The sequence below is a fragment of the Pongo pygmaeus genome, chromosome 13 (assembly GCF_028885625.2).
Source record: "Pongo pygmaeus isolate AG05252 chromosome 13, NHGRI_mPonPyg2-v2.0_pri, whole genome shotgun sequence".
Lineage (NCBI taxonomy): Eukaryota > Metazoa > Chordata > Mammalia > Primates > Hominidae > Pongo > Pongo pygmaeus.
Genome location: NC_072386.2, coordinates 112,435,158 through 112,452,649, shown reverse-complemented (window position 1 = coordinate 112,452,649; position 17,492 = coordinate 112,435,158). Strand labels below are relative to the sequence as shown.

The following is a 17,492-nucleotide window of genomic DNA, read 5'->3' as shown; positions in this document are numbered from 1 at the left end:
ATCACCCCGGCCAGCCCCTCACTTTATAGGGGAAGCAAGTGAGGCCCACTGAGGGAAAGTGACCAACTCAAAGCCACACAGTGCACGGGGGTAGAGACCATGGACATCCCAGGCCCCTTAACTCAGATTCCTGGCCTCATGAAACTCAGTCCAGCAGGGGGAAAAGAAATTGGCCAACTTCAATAAGAGAAAATGAAACCAATATTGTGATAGCACTCCAGGCCAGTGAGGTGAGAGAACGGACTTCCAAGTGGGAAGATGATGGGAAGCACTTGTCCCGCTATTTTTTTTTTTTTTCTGAGACAGAGTCTCACTGTGTCACCCAGGCTGGAGTGCAGTGGCACAATCTCAACTCACTGCAACCTCCCTATCCTGGGTTCAAGCAATTCTCCTGCCTCAGCCTCCTGAGTAGCTAGGATTACAGGTGTGTGCTACCATGCCCGGCTAATTTTTGTATTTTTAGTAGAAACGGAGTTTCACCATGTTGGCCAGACTGGTCTCGAACTTCTGACCTTGTGATCTGCCTGCTTTGGCCTCCCAAAGTGCTGGGATTACAGGTGTGAGCCACCGCGCCTGGCCTGTGCTGCTGTTTTTTAAGCACTGTGTTGCTTTTTCTGTGTGGTACCTTGTGAAAAAAAAAAAAGCCACTCAGGGCAGATATTACTATCCCCACTTTACAGATGCAGATACTGAGACCCAGAAAAGTAAAATGCCTTGACAGCCAGTAAGTGGGAGAGCTGGGACCCAGACCAGCTCATCTGAGTCCCTGTCCCTATTCATGGAGCCGAATGCCATCTCCCTGGGAGATGCCCAGGTTTGATCTACCATGTGGGGAGTCCTTCGAGACCCCAGCCTCAGGCCTAGAGAGATTGTGGTCAAGTCTGGGGGAATCGTGCAGCAGCAGACAGGGAGCCGGGCTGCAAGATGCCCTAAGAATGAAGAGAAGACTGAGATTCCTGTGATGAACCACCTTGGAGTTTGTGCAGCCTTCACAGATAGCTCTTCTGGGGGCCATTTCACTACACAGATAGGAAGCACTAAACTAATTCTAGTCAAGATCATTCAGCTTTATTTCCTACCAATGATTCCAGACAGCAAACTTGTATACTTATACATTTAGAATTGTACGATGAGACAGAAACATCTCTTCTAGGTGAGTAATAAGAAGGAGATTTAAAGATTGGGGAGAGAGAAGGGCTTGGCAAGTGGCTGTTTAAGCACACCAATCCCAGGAAACAGAATTACTAGCAAGGAAGCTCAGGTATTTTTAAGAGGAAGAAAATATCTCATATTCAGTCTGGGATAATATCCCTGGCTGTCGACAATAATTTGGATTTAATTATATCATATATTCAAATGTGCTCTGTAAACTGTAAAATAATACATAAATGTCAGATGTTAAGAAAGCATAATGTAGAAAAAGAGCGTGGTTTTGAAAGTCAGCTAGGCATGTAAAAGTTGCCTCGCCCACCTAGACGATGACCTTGACAAGCCACTTAGCCTCTCTGGGCCTGTGTTCCTCAACTGTAAATAAAGAATATGCATAAACATGTCCTCTTCCCACCATTACTCTGAGAAGTAGATGAGAAAAATGGATGTTCTTTGTAAACTGGAAAGTGCTATGCAGACGTAAGATAGGATTCTTGTTCCCATCCTTAAGCTGGGGAAGAGATGACGAGATTATTGGTGAGCAGCTCCCAGTGTTTTCATAAAGCCCTGAGTGCAAGGATGCCTTCCCGGGAGTGGAGAGCAGGGGGCTTTGGCCTAGAAGGAGCTGGTGGGCCATCCTCACCCAGCCTATTGACAGAATGAGGCCATCGTCTGTCAGGGGCCGCCTCTCAATATCCAAGTTGCGGTCTCAGATGAGAGACGTGGAGCTGGCTGCAACTGGAATGTTTCGAAGGCTGCCTTCTCCAGCAACATCTAAATGAAGTTTAGGAAAATACTCAACAGCTTATCTTGTGGCATGCATGGCAGGTAGGGAAAGCCTGTTTGCAAAGACCAGCGAATCTAACTGCACCTTCTTGTTGACATCCAGCAGAGATAGATGAGGCTCCATCCCTCATTCATTGCAAGGCAGGTATTGTTTCTGTTCTAAATGACTGGAATTAACACTTGGTCAAATCTTTGAAAACTCACCCCCAGTTTTTGTTTGTTTGTTTGTTTTTTGTTTTGTTTGAGATGGAGTCTCACTGTGTTGCCCAGGCTGGAGTGCACTGACGTGATCTCAGCTCACTGAAACCTCCGCCTCCTGGGTTCAAGTGATTCTCCTGACTAAGCTTCCTGAGTAGCTGGGACTTCAGGTGCGTGTCGCCATGCCTGGCTAATTTTTGTATTTTTAGTAGAGACAGGGTTTCACCGTGTTGGTCAGGCTGGTCTCGAACGCCTGACCTCAGGTGATCCGCCCACCTTGGCCTCTCAAAGTGCTGGGATTACAGGCATGAGCCACTGCACCTGGCCAAATCTTTGAAAACTCTCAAAGCAGCAGTGGACTAAGGGAGTTAAGAGCATGGTGGTTGGGGTCTGCCACCTACCAGCCATGCGATTGTGGCAAGTTTCTTGAATGTAAAATGGATTGTCAATACCCGCTTCCTAAGGTTTTTGTCTGATTAAATTAAATAGTGTGAAGGCACCCCATAGTCCAGGGCCTTCCACATAATGAGGGCTAAATAAATATGAATGATTACTGTTTACTTTCATTACTTTTACTTTTAAGGCAATGTTACCAAAGAGATCCTTTCAACTCCCAATCCAAGCTGTGAGGGGTTTTCTGAGTGCTGGTGAAGGGGCAGGGAAGAAGTGTAGGATTGCTTATATTTTTTTCTAAATGGCTCAGGTAAATTCAGAGACTTGAGTAGTAGTAGGAGAGTGTCCCCAAGAGCTAGGTGCACCTCAGCAGAACTGAGGGTTTGAGGGTGCTATGAACTGAATTGTGTCTCCCGCCAAATTTATATGTTGAAACCCTAACTATCCTCCATGTGGCTGTATTTGGAGATGGAGCCTCTAAGGAAGTAATTAAGGTTAAATGAGGTCATAAGGGTGGGTCTCTTATTGAATAGGATTAGCGTCCTGATAAGAAGAGACACCAGAGAGCCCAATCTGCCTCTCTGCCATGTGAGGACACGGCAAGAAGGCGGCCATCTGCAAACCAGGAAGACAGCCCTTACCAGAACATGACTATGCTGGCACCCCAATCTCAGACTTCCAGCCTCCAGGACTGTGAAAGTAAATTTCTGTTGTTTAAGCCACCCAGGCTATGGTATTTTGCAGCCCGAGCAGACTAAGACCAGGAGCAGAGAGTGAGCAGTGGGATTTCAGAGGATAAAGCTTGTTCTGTGTCCCCAAAGGCTCTTGATCACCCACAGCAGAGCCAGCCCAGTACTAGGTTTCTCAAAGACCACTCTTTTTTTTTTTTTTTTTTTTGAGACAGAGTATCTCTCTGTTGCCCAGGCTGGAGTAAAGTGGCACAATCTCAGCTCACTGCAACCTCCACCTCCCAGGTTCAAGTGATTCTCCTGGCTCAGCCTCCCAAGTAGCTGGGATTACAGGCACCCACCACCATGTCTGGCTAATTTTTTGTATATTTAGTAGAGACGGGGTTTCACTGTGTTGGCCAGGCTGGTCTCGAATGCCTGACCTTGTGATCCACCCACCTCGGCCTCCCAAAGTGCTGGGATTACAGGCGTGAGCCACTGGGTCCAGCCAGACCGTTCTCTTAACTTCTTCACTCCACTGCCTCCGATAGAGCCCTTCAAGAGATGGCCAAGTTGGCATGTTCATTCCATTTCCTGATCACTCACTGGGGCAGAAGCCCCAACGCTGCTGTTACAAATGCAGTTTCTGGGGCCTCACCGCCAACAGACAGAATCCCCAGGGTGAGGGAACAGGAACCTGCATTTCTGGCAAGATCCCCAGATTATTTTATGTGTAAAATGTTTGAAAACCATTGACCTTGAGGGGAAGGCCAGTTTCCTCAGCCTGAGGTGTCAGAGGCCCTCCTGCATAAGATTCCACACCCACATCCAACCATGGGCAAACCTCAGATGGCACTGGCACTACCCTCGGACCATATCCAGTATCTAATCATCCCTCACCACCTCCACCAGTATCATACTGGTCAAAGCCACCGTGTCAGCTCTCGCTTGGACTGGTGCAGTAGCCCCTGAATGGATCTCTTTGTTCTCACATGTGCCCCTACCACTGGGTTTCAACACAGCTTCCACAGTGACATACCACTTCAGGACTCCCCAGTGACCTCCCATCTTCTTCATTTTGAAATCCAAAGTCCTGCTATGGTCTACAGAGCCCCCTGTGGCCTGGCCTTCTGGAACCTTCCGGGTCTCCTCTATCATAGCCCAGACAGGGAAGGGCAGGGCCTAGGAGACGGCATGGAGAGTGTTCTCTCCCACTTGGTGGGCAAGCAATGACGCTGGAAGAATCTGGGGCTGTGCGGTTTCTCAGAAAGGACTTAATGCACAGTTGGAATCATTCCATGGCTTTTCAGCTCCATCATTAGTCTTTTAAAAATAACTGGTTGGGTTTGCTCTCAATCAGAGTGTCTTTAAAATGTAGACATTTTTAGCCCAAAGTCAAGCTTCTCTCAGTTTGGGGGCAGGTCCTTTTGCAAATAAGCCCCGCTTTGCAGACGGACATTCTGAGTGAAGTTTATACAGACTGGACTGTGCAGTGGGGAGCAGGAAGGGGAAGGAGTAGGGTTCAGCATCACCTGGGATCTTGTGAGAGATGCAAACTCCCAGGCCCCACCTCAGCCCTCTGAATCAGAAACTGTGGGGCTGGACCCTCCATCTGTATTTTAGCAAGCCCTCCCGGAAGTTCGAAAGTTCGAGAGCCTCTGGTCTGGGTCATTGAGGTTTCATAAGTCTGCAGGTCTTCTAAGAGAAGGGTTTCCATGGGTCTGTTTTCTCTTCGCCCCTTGGCTTACCTCAGTGTCCTCAGGTATAAAGTGAGCATAATAACACCTGCATCACACGACTGTTACAAGGTTCACATTCTATTCAGTGGATTAAATGCATCTTTATTGATGCTCACTGTGTTCCAGGCTATGCTGGGCTCTGGGAATGTAGAGAAGACAGGGACATGGTCCCCACCTGCAGGAGCACAGTCTCATTGGAGAGACAGCCATGTACCCATGGATTTATCCTAGTATACGATAAGAAACAAGAAGAAGCACCATGAAGGGTGATTAACTCCACCTGGGGATGGCCAAGGACAGATTCCCAGAACCAGTGACCTCAGAGGCTAGGTTGGGGGTATTTTTTAAATTATGTGTGTGTGTGTGTGTGTGTGTGTGTGTGTGTGTGTGTGTGTACTTGAATTATTATCAACAATGAGCATGCATTATCTTATTTGGAAAATTCAGAAAAGAATGAAGATATTAAAATACCCTATAAGTCTAGCACTGCCTTCCCCCATGCCCCGTGGTACTATAAATAAGTTTGCAATGAATACCATTGTATACATTGTTTTCCTTTGGAAGGAATATTTTCTTAGGGTAGATTCCTAGGATTGTGATCACTGTGTTCAATGATATAAACACATCTATTTTTTGTTTTTCCTCCTTACCTCCCTAATAAACATTTGAATGGCTCTTAAAACTTTCACCAAATTGCTTTTCCAAAGTCTATAGCAATTTCACCACTACCTCCCATTATCAGTATTTAATACTTTTGTTAGTTTACTTGGTGAGCAGTAGCCCCTGTGGCTTGGATGGGGCTGGATGTCTTCTCTCTTATTTGCTGATATATGTGAATTGCCCATTCATGTGCTTTGTCCATTTGGGTACTCTATGAGATTTTCTTTTTAAAAATTTTTTAGAAGACAGCGTCTTGGCTGGGCGCGGTGGCTCATGCTTGTAATCCCAGCACTTTGGGAGGCCGAGGTTGGTGGATTACTTGAGGTCAGGAGTTTGAGACCAGCCTGGCCAATGTGGTGAAACCCCATCTCTACTAAAATACAAAAAAATTAGCTGGGCGTGGTGGCGGGGACCTGTAATCCCAGCTGCTAGGGAGGCTGAGGCAGGAGAATTGCTTGAACCCAGGAGGCAGAGGTTGAGCCAAGATCATGCCACTGCACTCCAGCCTGGGCGACAGAGCAAGACTCCGTCTCAAAAAAAAAAAAAAAAAAAAAAAATGACAGGGTCTTGTCTGTTGCCCAGGCAGGAGTGCTGTGGTGTGATCATAGCTCACTTCAGCCTCAAATTCCTGGGCTCAAGCGATCCTCCTGCCTCAGCCTCCCAAAGTGCTGGGATTACAGGGTTAAGCCATCTCACCCAGCCTCTGTAAGGTTTTAGGTATTTTTAACATGAAGTCAATTACTAAACTAACCTTACGTTTATTAAAAACAAAAACAAGCACCCAGGTCCCAAGGGTTTTATTGTAAGGGAATAAATGAATCATAAATAAAAACAATGAAATACCAAGTGTTGATTATAATATTCTCAACAATAGTGAGCAAATGTAAATAGTCTTTGTGTTCAACAGAGACGGGGTGGTGAAATGGTATAGAAGGCAAAAATTTGATGGACAGTTATGCAACCACTAAAATAATGGTTATGAAGGCTGTATAGCAACATACAAAAATGTTAATGATATAATTTTAAGCAAAATGAGCTTCCATGTGGCCAGGCATGGTGGCTCATGCCTGTAATACCAGCATTTTGGGAGGCCAAGGTGGGCGGATCAGTTGAGGTCAGGAGTTTAAGACTAGCCTGGCCAAGAAGGTGAAAGCCCCATCTCTACTAAAAACACAAAAAATTAGCCAGTTATAGTGGTGCATGCCTGTAATCCCAGCTACTCAGGAGGCTGAGGCAGGAGAATCGCTTGAACCTGGGAGGTGAAAGTTGCAATGAGCCGAGATCTCACCACTGTCCTCCAGCCTGGGCGACAGAGTGAAACTCCATCTCAAAAAAAAAAAAAAAAAAAGTTCAAAATATCACTAAGTGACAACACATCTTCCTGTGGACAAAGAGTAAGGATGGAAGGTCATTCTGCGAGAACATGTAAGTTCTTGCTGGAGGGAAGGCCACGCATAGGCTCTATGGCACTTTCTGCTAAGACTCTCATTATATGTTATAATAAATAAAAATAAGGAAGGCGAAAGCCCCAGTTCCGCCTGGTAGAACATCAACCATTGTGGAGGCTCTGGAAAAGGCTGGAAACTGCAGTCAGAGGGGACAGCCCAGAGCCTGAGCTTGACTCTCAGGGGGAACCCCAGCAGCCCTGCTCCTGCAGCATAACTTGAATCATCTGAGTGCGCTGACTCCTGCTCCCCCCCCAATCCCCACCCCCTTGAAACCTTCAAAAGGTTACGTTCTCTGAAGCTCAGTGAATACTGGCCTGGGTCCGACCACCGTTTCCTGGGCCACCTTGATGAATTGAGGATTAAAGCCAATATCTAGTCAAACTCAAAGGGCTATTAGAATGGGCCATTGTGGGACCAGAGGCCCATATGCTCATGGAGTGCAGTTTGGGGCATCCCCGCGTCCCCCCACACTCGCCGGCATGCGTTCAACAGGACCGTCTATCAGTGGAGACATTCCATGGCCAGAGAAGTGATTGGTTTGATTTTGCGTTCAGTTTCTTTTTGGAGGGGGAGATGTGGTTTGAGGGTACCCTGGGCCCCAGTCCCAGAGCTAGGGTGGAGCCCTGTTTCTGTCAGTTGCTGAGTGTGACTTGGGGGGCCTCAGGTACTTTCCATCCCCACCCTTCGGCAAAATGCAAATGCTAGACAAGGGTTCGAGGGCCTCAGGGTGACAGTGATTGTGCTGCTTATGAAGATCCAAGGGCCCCGAGGGATGAGGGGCTGTGTGGCAGGCCTCTAAGCCACCATTCACCTGACTAAAACAGAGGGGAGAAGGGTCCCTTTACCTGTCTGGCATGCTGGACTCCCTCGGAAGAGTTCACTTAAGAAATAAAACAAGAGAAGAAAAAAAATCCCACACAGTTTCTATCACTATAAAAAAATGGTTAGAAATCATCAGACTAGAAAATGTGATCAGGCTGTTATGGGTCCAAACCCATGGGACTCGGATCATGCGGGCCTTGCCCAGCACCTGCAGGGGCTCCCAATGGCTTCACCTGACATTGACTCCAGCCCTATAGTGACCACCGGTGCTCTCTGGGTTTAGTCCCTTTGGCCTCTTCCCCAGCCTGTCCTGTGGCAGGCCCCCGGGCCATCCACCCTGCCTCCCTGCCCCACAGGTCCCTGCTCTCAGCCTAGCCGACCACCCCCAGCACTTCTCCACCCATCCAAGCCCTCCTCATTCTGCATGGCCCCACTCTCATGCCCACTTCGCCAAAAGCCTCCACCAATGCCCCCAACCCCTGGATCCTTCAAGGTGTTAGGTTCAGTGTTTCCTGCAGGTTCTACCATTTCCATCCTCAGGCACCCTTGGCAGGGATGCTCCAGAGAGTTTCTGGGAATAAGGTGCAGAAGCAGCAGTGCATGAGGCTTGGGTTCAAATCCCAGCCCTGCCAAAAGTAACCCTGGTATAAAACCATATACATATATATATATGGTTTTATCCATATATATATATATGGTTTTATCCATATATATATATGGTTTTATCCATATATATATATATATGGTTTTATCCATATATATATATGGTTTTATCCATATATATATATATATGGTTTTATCCATATATATATATATGGTTTTATCCATATATATATATATGGTTTTATCCATATATATATATATATGGTTTTATCCATATATATATATATATGGTTTTATCCATATATATATATGGTTTTATCCATATATCTATATATATATGGTTTTATCCATATATCTATATATATATGGTTTTATCCATATATCTATATATATGGTTTTATCCATATATCTATATATATATGGTTTTATCCATATATCTATATATATATGGTTTTATCCATATATCTATATATATGGTTTTATCCATATATCTATATATATGGTTTTATCCATATATATATATGGTTTTATCCATATATATATATTTATATGGTTTTACCCACATATCTATATCTATATATATATGGTTTTACCCATATATATGTATATGGTTTTACCCATATATATATATATATATGGTTTTACCTATATACATATGTATATATAAAACCCATATATATAACCCATATATATATAAACCCATATATATATACACACCCACACACTCATATATATATGTGTCTTACCCATATATATAACCCATATATATGTGTGTGTGTATATATATATATATATATATATATATGGGTTACTGGTTATATATATATATATATACACATATATTCTACTTTGATAAAAAGTAGAATATATGTGCAAAAAGTTTGCATTGTATTTTTTTTTTCAAAGTAATACATGTGCCTGACTTCAAATTCAAATAGTGGTAAGGGGTTCATAATTAAAAGCATCTCCCCCTACATCATCTCTTTCCACACACCAGAATTTCCCACTGCAGATGTTTAAATGGCATCCGTGTTTACTGTAGAAAATCACAAAATGCAGACAAGCAGAAAGAAAGCCAAGGCAGCACAGTGAGATCCCACTTCTCGTTTTAGAATGTCTTCTAGATGATGTTGCCGTGCTTTTTTTTTTTCCAAATTGGTCCTCATTGTATGTTTTCTATGCATTATAGCTCTAATCACATTCTACCATCAACTAAGGGAAGAAAACTGACATTTGTTGAGTAAAGAGGTGCAGTGAGTGGCTAGATCCTTGCCGTTCGAAGTGTGGCATCAGCACCACCAGGAAGCTTGCTAGAAATTCAGTGCCTTGGGCCCCACCCCAGTATTCGCATTTGAACAAGCTGGTGATTGGAGTGCGCATTACAGCTGGGAAGGGCTTTGCAGAGCAAAGTTACTCAAAGTTGCAACCCACAGACTGTCACAGTCCTGGACAAGATGCCTGAGCCAGAATGTAGACAGCACGCTGCTTCCTTTATAGAGGAAGACGTGCTATTATACTAAATACTGTCAACAGCACTAAACAGTGTGATTGATGAGGACCATGATTAACATTCTGGCCCAAGCGCCTTATCTTGTCAGGGACCAGGGACACACAGTTCATGGACTTGGCACTGTCAGCCGGCCACACTTTGAGTGGCGCTGTTTACATCACACCGTTGGGAAGTAGGGGACTGGGACTGAGTTTCTCGGGCCTTAGATCCTAATCTTCTCACTCCATGTGTATCTGACCCTCCCGCCCGACCATCTCACACACACACACAGAGGCACATACTTGCACGGGCACACGCCCACCCTATGAGAGGCCTGGCCCAGAGTTGGTGACTAGGAAACATCTGTCTCTTGAGTCAGACCAAGGCTCCCGCTCCCCTGTGTCTTTGCCCATCCCAGGCCGCTGTTTACATTAAAAGTAACCCTGGTGTAAAACCCATTTTATCAATTCCTCATATCAGGATCAAACAGAGCAGCGGCCTTGTAGGATGTTTGCAGTCAAAAGAACCCAAGCCCAAGAGCTTTGGTGGACTATAAGGGAGGCAAAACACAACTTCTTTGCCCAGCTCAAGTTCCCAAGGCAAAAATAGCTCTGGGATCCCAGGGTCTGTATGGAGATCTACAAATCCTAGGCCAGGCTTCTGCCCCTGGTGCCAGAAGCAGGTAAATAATGCACAGTCACCAGGAAGGCGTGGATTTCAGAGTCGACACCAGCCTAATCTAAAATGCCACGTGGTGTTCAGTCCAACCTTACTGTCACCTTTCCCAAAGAGCCCAGGGACTCCTATAGGTTTAGATCCCAGGGTTCCAGTTTTACTTGGACATTGGGAAGACTCAGACCCTTTCAGGCAGTTGAAACTTTTAACTTAGTTAAAAAACTTGGGAGTCAGTTTGAATTTCCAGGCCACTCTTCCCTGGCTGTGTGGCCTTAGGGAAGTTACTTCACCTCTCTATCAGTTTCTTTTTTTCTTTTTTTTGAGATGGAGTCTTGCTCTGTCTGTCGCCAGGCTGGAGTGCAGTGGCGCGATCTTGGCTCATTGCAACCTCCGACTTCCTGGTTCAAGCGTTTCCCTTGCATCAGCCTCCTGAGTAGTTGGGATTACAGGCACGCACCACCACACCCAGCTAGTTTTGGTATTTTTAGTAGAGACAGGGTTTCACCATATTGGACAGGATGGTCTCCATCTCCTGACCTCGTGATCCGCCTACCTCGGCCTCCCAAAGTGCTAGGATTACAGGTGTGAGCCACCACACCCTGCCATCAGTTTCTTAATCTGTAAGATGGGGCATAATAATATTTACCTCATAAAGGTATTGTGAGAATTAGTGGCACTGTTGGTAAAGCACCTAACGTCAATGCACCCATTCATTCATTCACTCATTCATCTATACTGAGCACCTCTGGGCAGCACGGGAAGCGCACAGTCCAGAGAGGAGGATGGGGACCACACGGACAGACAGACACAGAGCAAGCCGCAGCTGGTGCTGCAAAGAGAAGTGCAGGAATCCTGTACCAGGGGCCGGGTCTAATCTGGGGATCAGGGAAGGTTTTACTGAGTCAGTGATTTTGAGCTCAGGTCCCAAAGATAAGTAGACGCTTATAAGACAAAACCAGGGAAGAGCATTCCAGGGGTGTTGTAGGGATGACTATTTATTCTTTCCAGAACATAGTTTGGGCCAGAGAAATGACAGTTGGGTTTATTTTACTTTGGGGGGTAAAATTTACAGACAGCAAAATGCATGAGCCTTAAGGCACAATTTGAGTTTTGACAAATGCACACACCCATGTAACCAGCATCTCTGTTATCAGATAGAACTTTGCCGTCAAACCGGGTTTATCTTCATATCTTCATAACCTTGTTCCCTGATTATAAAAGTTAAGAAGCTGGGTTTTTTTGTTTTTGTTTTCTGAGATGGAGTCTCACTCTGTCACCCAGGCTGGAGTACAGTGACACGATCTCAGCTCACTGCAACCTCTGCCTCCCAGGTTCAAATGATTCTCCTGCCTTAGCCTCCTGAGTAGCTGGGATTACAGGCATATGCCACCACACCCAGTTAATTTTTGTACTTTTAGTAGAGATGAAGTTTCTCCATGTTGGCCAGGCTGGTCTCGAACTCCTGACCTCAAGTGATCCACGCACCTCCGCCTCCCAAAGTGCTGGGATTATAGGCGTGAGCCACTGCACCTGGCCAGGAGCTGGGTTTTAATGGGGGCATTTCATTGTGGACATTTTACAAGGCTTTGAGCTAGGTTTAAATCTTATATAACTTTCCCCAGGTCTCTCCGTGTCTCTGAGACTCAACTTCCTCATCTGCAAAATAGGGTTAACCGAACTTCCTTCACAGGGCTGTGTGAGGGATTTGGTCTGCACATGGCCATAAAATGCCCAGCTAGTGACTGGTGGGCATGGTGGGCACTCTGTGAATGAGTTAGCCCTGTTAGGAGTTTCTGGAATGGAGACGGTGGTGGGGAGTGGGGCTAGCTCTTGCTGACATCCTTGTGGCTGGAGATGGGCCTTCCCAGGGCAGCGTAGGGCAGCTGTGTGCACCCCCTCATCCAGTCTCTTTGTTCACAGGGATGTGTCTGCAGGCCTTCGTAGAAGCTTTCTTTTTCCTGGCTCAGAGGAAGTTCAAGATGCTGCCACTTCATGAGCAAGTGGCCTCACTGATTGACCTTTGCGAGTACCACCTGTCCCTGCTGGATGAAAAACGCCTGGTGTGTGGCCGGGGCGTCCCGTCAGGGGGCCGGCCCTCACAACGTGGCCCTCCCCAGGAGCCCTCCCCCTCGGCCCAGCCAGCAGGGGACAACACCCCACCCCGCACCACCTGCGCCAATAAGCTCTCCCATCCCAGACATACCCTGTCCTGAGGGCCACTCTGTCCTCCTGGAAGACGGAAGACGAGAGGAGCTTTCAGGGCTGGAGCGCCCCACGCATTCTGCCTGCAGAGGAATGGCAGGCAGGCTGCCGAGGGGCCCAGCTGAGGTCCCCACGAACTGTCTCTGTGTGCGGCTGAGCTGTGCTTCACCAGGCTGGCTGGTTCTCACCTGCCTTCCTCCTCGCACCTCCTGGTGATACACCCTGTTTTCGAGTCATCAGTCATCGGACATATGACATCTAAAACGTGACAGATGGCACCTTCTATTCTGGGCTCACAGGAAGCACCAACTGGGACAAATCTGTTGTATTTGGGGCACAGGACACAATGGATCCCAAGGCCCGGAGCTGTGGAGAGGAAGCCGAGTGTTAGGATCTGCTGCCGGGGCCTCCACGCGCCCACCGGGAAAAGCCTGAGAACATCGTGTTTATTTCCTGCCGCCCGTTCCGAGAGAAGGAAGTGGAAATATCAAGTAGGAGTCTGCGAATCTCCCATCCCAGTCACGTGCTACATGGGTGTAGTGAACAGATTAACCTCATTTAGTTCATTAGCTTGCCTGTTGCTGCAATATTTGGTTTGTTATTAATTAAGAAATAATTAATTAAGAAGTAACTAAGACTCCTGGAGCCTCAGAGCTGGCAGGAGCCTCGGAGGTCGTTTTGTTTGATTTTGTTTGACTGTGACCCCAAAGCAGGAATCCCATCTTTAGCCTCCCTGACCAGATGGTCTGAGTGGACCCCTGCATAGGTGGGGTGCTGGTCACGTGGCCAGCGTGTCCACAACAAGCACTGCCAGGGGTCCCTGCATGCCCAGCACTGTGCTGGGAGCCCTGGGTGAGGGAAGGAAATCAGACATGGATAAGAACCAGAGCAAGAGGAGTAGTGTATGTCGGACCTGGTGCCAGAGTCAGGGGAGCTCACGCTGTCTTCCATGAGACCTTTTCCTTGTCTCTATCTGTATCCCCAGGTAGTCCCCCTCTCAGAGGAAACGCCACACAGGCCACAGAAGGTGGCATTTTGGAAACAGCCTTGGGCATGCCAAGGTCCAGGGCCCATTGAAGACAGGCAGGCAGGACCTGGCAAAGCCAAGCTCTCCAGAGTGTGGTTGGATTTGGGGTTAATGTGGCCCTTTCCTGGAGGATCCCTTTAAAGGATGCTGAGGACCCTGGGAAGAGTCAGCCATCGTGCTGCAAGCGAGGTAGAGGAAAATATTTGAGGCACTAGTGCTGTGCCTGGTGTGGTGCACTGTAGGACTCAGAAAATGCTCGTAGTGCGTGGCAAGGGAGGGTCCTGGGAGGCAGAGGTGCATCCCAAACAAGCTCCTGCAGCTTTCTCCTCCTTCCTTCCAACCTCCTGTCCTGACTCCTGACCCAAACTGATAAGAGCAGTTGACCTGGTTCATAACAGGTACTCAAAAGCATCTGTGGAAACAAGTTACTTGAATCTGCCCTCCTCAGAGTATTTTTAAACCCAAAGACAAGATTGTTAATCCGAGATGTCTCCAATTGTTGGCAAGCGATTTCAGAGCAGGGGCTGCTCTGTTCATCCTTGCCTGGAGCTCCTTCCTGCCAGGAGCTCACCCTCTCAAGGAGGAAAACCTGTTTCCCCTGCAGTGTGGCTGCCACGCAGCGCCCCTTCTCTGCTGCTAGCAGAGCCCAAAGGCCACTGCCCTTCCCCAGCTGAGAGGGGCCGTGGAACTGAGCCCTGCAGAGCCCACTCTGGGGTGTTCAGTGAATGACAGCAGACTTTTGCAATCACTTTATTTTCCCAGGCAGAAGGCAGGACAGGTGGGAAGGTGGCACTGGCAGGATGTGCCTCCTGAGGTGTGTCGAGCGTTCTCTACATGGGGCGCTGTGGAGGTGTCATCGGCTCAGTTCCCCAGGTAGTAGGGCAGGTCTGTAACGCAGCTCCCCTTTCAGATGAGGAAAGGAAGGCCCAGGAGGCCATGTAGTCAGGACTTGGTCCAGGTGTGTCTGTCTTTGGCTCCTTGTCCCTGGGTGAGCATGAATTCAGCTCCAAGTAAAGACCCTGCAGCTCTACCCCCCCCCCCCCCGGGTTGCCTGGGGTCCGTCATGGTCTGGTGGCATGGGACAAGGCAGTCAGGGCTCCTAAATGGTCCAGCGTGAGAAACAATGTTTGAAGCCCCCATGCAGCTCTCCCAGTCCCCTTTGGCAGAACAAATGGATTTCCCAGAGAAAGACCAGAGTAAGCACGTCTGGGCACACTTGTCATCAGCTGGGAGCCACCGGAAGTCTTAACAAAGCTCTCACGTGACACCATTTCTTGAAGTTGGTCTTCAGAAAGTACTCGCTTGCCAAAGTGGAGTGCAATGTTCAGGTCTAAAACCAACCAAGCACATTGAATATTTTGAAAAATAAAACCAAGAGGTTGAATTCCAGCCACTTTGTTTGGGGTGATATGAAAACATCAGCTCTCCTGGTGAGGGCCTCTCCCACCCCATGCCATCATCTGCTCTGCCCACCATGGCCCCTCTATCCCGGGAGCAGCCCCCTCCTCTGCAGACAATGCCCCGATAGCCCCAGCCACCTGCAGGGCACGGAGCCTCCCTGCTGATTGTTAGGGAAACGAGGCTGCGGTTTTATGAGAGGCCAGTCCTGACAGATTGGCCCTTTTCAGTTCAACCGAAAGCATTTTGAGGCTGCTCCATTGTCAGAATGAGTGATAACTGACTCACCCCGCCTCCTCCATTCCTAATAAGAAGCCCCACTGTGTTTACCCCTTTGGTAATCGGCCACTCGTTTTATTGGATGTAATTGAAACGATAGCAAAAGCAGATGGTTCCTTCCTCCGAGAAGACAGGAAGCAGAGCCGGGAGTCCGGCAGCCCCTGTGCTTTGCTGCAGGATAAGCCCCATCCCTGCAAGGGCCCTCAGGATCCATCTCCAGCGTATTCTCCCTCCCCCTCTCCTGCCCCTTCCCGCTCCTGCTGACGCCTGTCTCTCCCCACCCTCGATGCACACACAGTCCTCTCCCTAGTCTGCTGGCTGAGTTCCTGGAGAGCTGGGCACTCCGGGGGGCTTGGAATGAACGGGTAAGAAGATCAGGCTCAGCCTGTGCTCAGTTTGGGGGGTTCACATCCAAGTATGACAAGTTAGTGGGACCAATCTGGGGGGGGGGAAGCATCAAGAGAACAGGGCAGACCCACAGAACTGGGCTCACCCACCCTTTCTTTCGGTGTGCCCATGGGCAGCCTCCTTGCTCCTGCCATGCTGCCCCAGCCTGCTCCCTTCCTTCCAACCTCCTAGGGAGACAGGCTCAGCGTTTCTGTTGTTAGGGGCAGGAGCTTTGTCCTCATGACCTGGCCAAAATGGAGCCTGCAATAGGTGCTTATACTTATAAAGACCTGCTGGATTCAGTGCAGCTGTTAGCAAGTGCTGGTCCCAACAGACCCCTCCCAGTGGGCAGAGGCAGGGCCTCCAGGAGAGGGGAGCATCCATCCCTAAAACAAACCACCTGGATTCCTCTTACTTCTCCTCCCAGCCTCTGTCCGCTCCCCCAAACTCAGACACCGTCTCTTGCCTGGGCTTCCGCTGCCTCTCTTCCTCTGACCCCTCCACCCTACCCTCCATCTCCATCAGTCTGGAAGGAACTTGGAGAGCCACAGAGCTGACGTCCAGTCACCTATTGAAAGCAGCCCTCATCGGCACCCTTCCTTTCTTTCCGTCCTAAGGCCCACACCTGACCCCTGCACCTCAGGACCAGGCTCTGCAGCCTCCCTGAGCCCCTGTCCGACCCCTGCTCCTAGGACTGTTTGTATCTGTTGTCAGGAGACAGGAGGAGGATGTGCTATTTCCCACCACCCTTGTCTTGCTGGCCCCTCTGCCTGGAATGGCCTTCCTCTGCCCAGTGGCAAACAGACTTTCAAGGTTCAGTTCCAGTGTCCCCGCTGCAATCCCCCAAACAGAGTGAGCGGTTCCTTCCATCTACTTCCAAGAACTGGAAAGTTCCTGTCTTGTCGCGCTCACTGTGGGACCACGGCATTGGTTCCCACCCAGCTGTGAGTTCCTGCAGGGTCAGGCATGTGCTGGGTCCATGTTGGCACAGAGCAGGGGCCAGCAGGTGCTTGCTGTGAATAGGAACGTTTAGCAGACCCCGGGAGAGGAGACAGTGTTACCACACTTGTTCTCCGCTTCGCCTGCGGGTGCCTTTAAGAGGCACAGATTTCTAAACCTTGCCAAGCTGATCCGCTGAACACCTCTGCATTCCCGGCTGCCTTGTTGGCTCCCTGGGACACGGCAGCTGTCCTGTGTCTGTAAACAGATAATAGCTCCTCTGACTCTAGGTGTCTCTCCACGGCCCTTTGTGGCCAGGCCTGGGCTGCATACCCATGGGCACCCCCTCCCATTCAATCTCACAGACAGGACGCCAGGCTGGACAGTCCTCACCAACACCCCTCCAGCCAGCTAGCCAGCCTCCTTTCAACTCTGCATTGCCCTGAGTTTGTGTGGGGTTGTTGAGTTCCCAGCAGGTCCTCCGGATGTGCATGTAGGTAGTTAGGGGAATGGAGTGGGAGGATAGGAGCCCAGACACTTGAAATGGTGTTCCATGCCTTTCTAGACCCCAGGCCCTTTCCTACATGATTTTATCAGCACATGCTCAGTACTTCACGGTTTACAAAGCAC

At 48.5% G+C, this 17,492-nt stretch overlaps 1 protein-coding gene across 5 annotated transcripts in view; it reads left to right on the top strand.

Moving 5' to 3' along the window:
- The window catches only part of TTLL11 (tubulin tyrosine ligase like 11), a 278,698-nt gene extending 263,450 nt beyond the window's left edge, over positions 1–15,248 (top strand). For all 5 annotated transcript variants that reach the window (XM_054501606.2, XM_054501605.2, XM_063649910.1 and 2 more), the window contains one exon: positions 12,551–15,248. In XM_054501606.2, coding sequence (XP_054357581.1) covers positions 12,551–12,843 — 293 coding nt within the window. In that variant the 3' untranslated portion in view covers positions 12,844–15,248. The remainder of the gene's footprint in view (positions 1–12,550) is intronic.
- Positions 15,249–17,492: the final 2,244 nt, after the last annotated feature.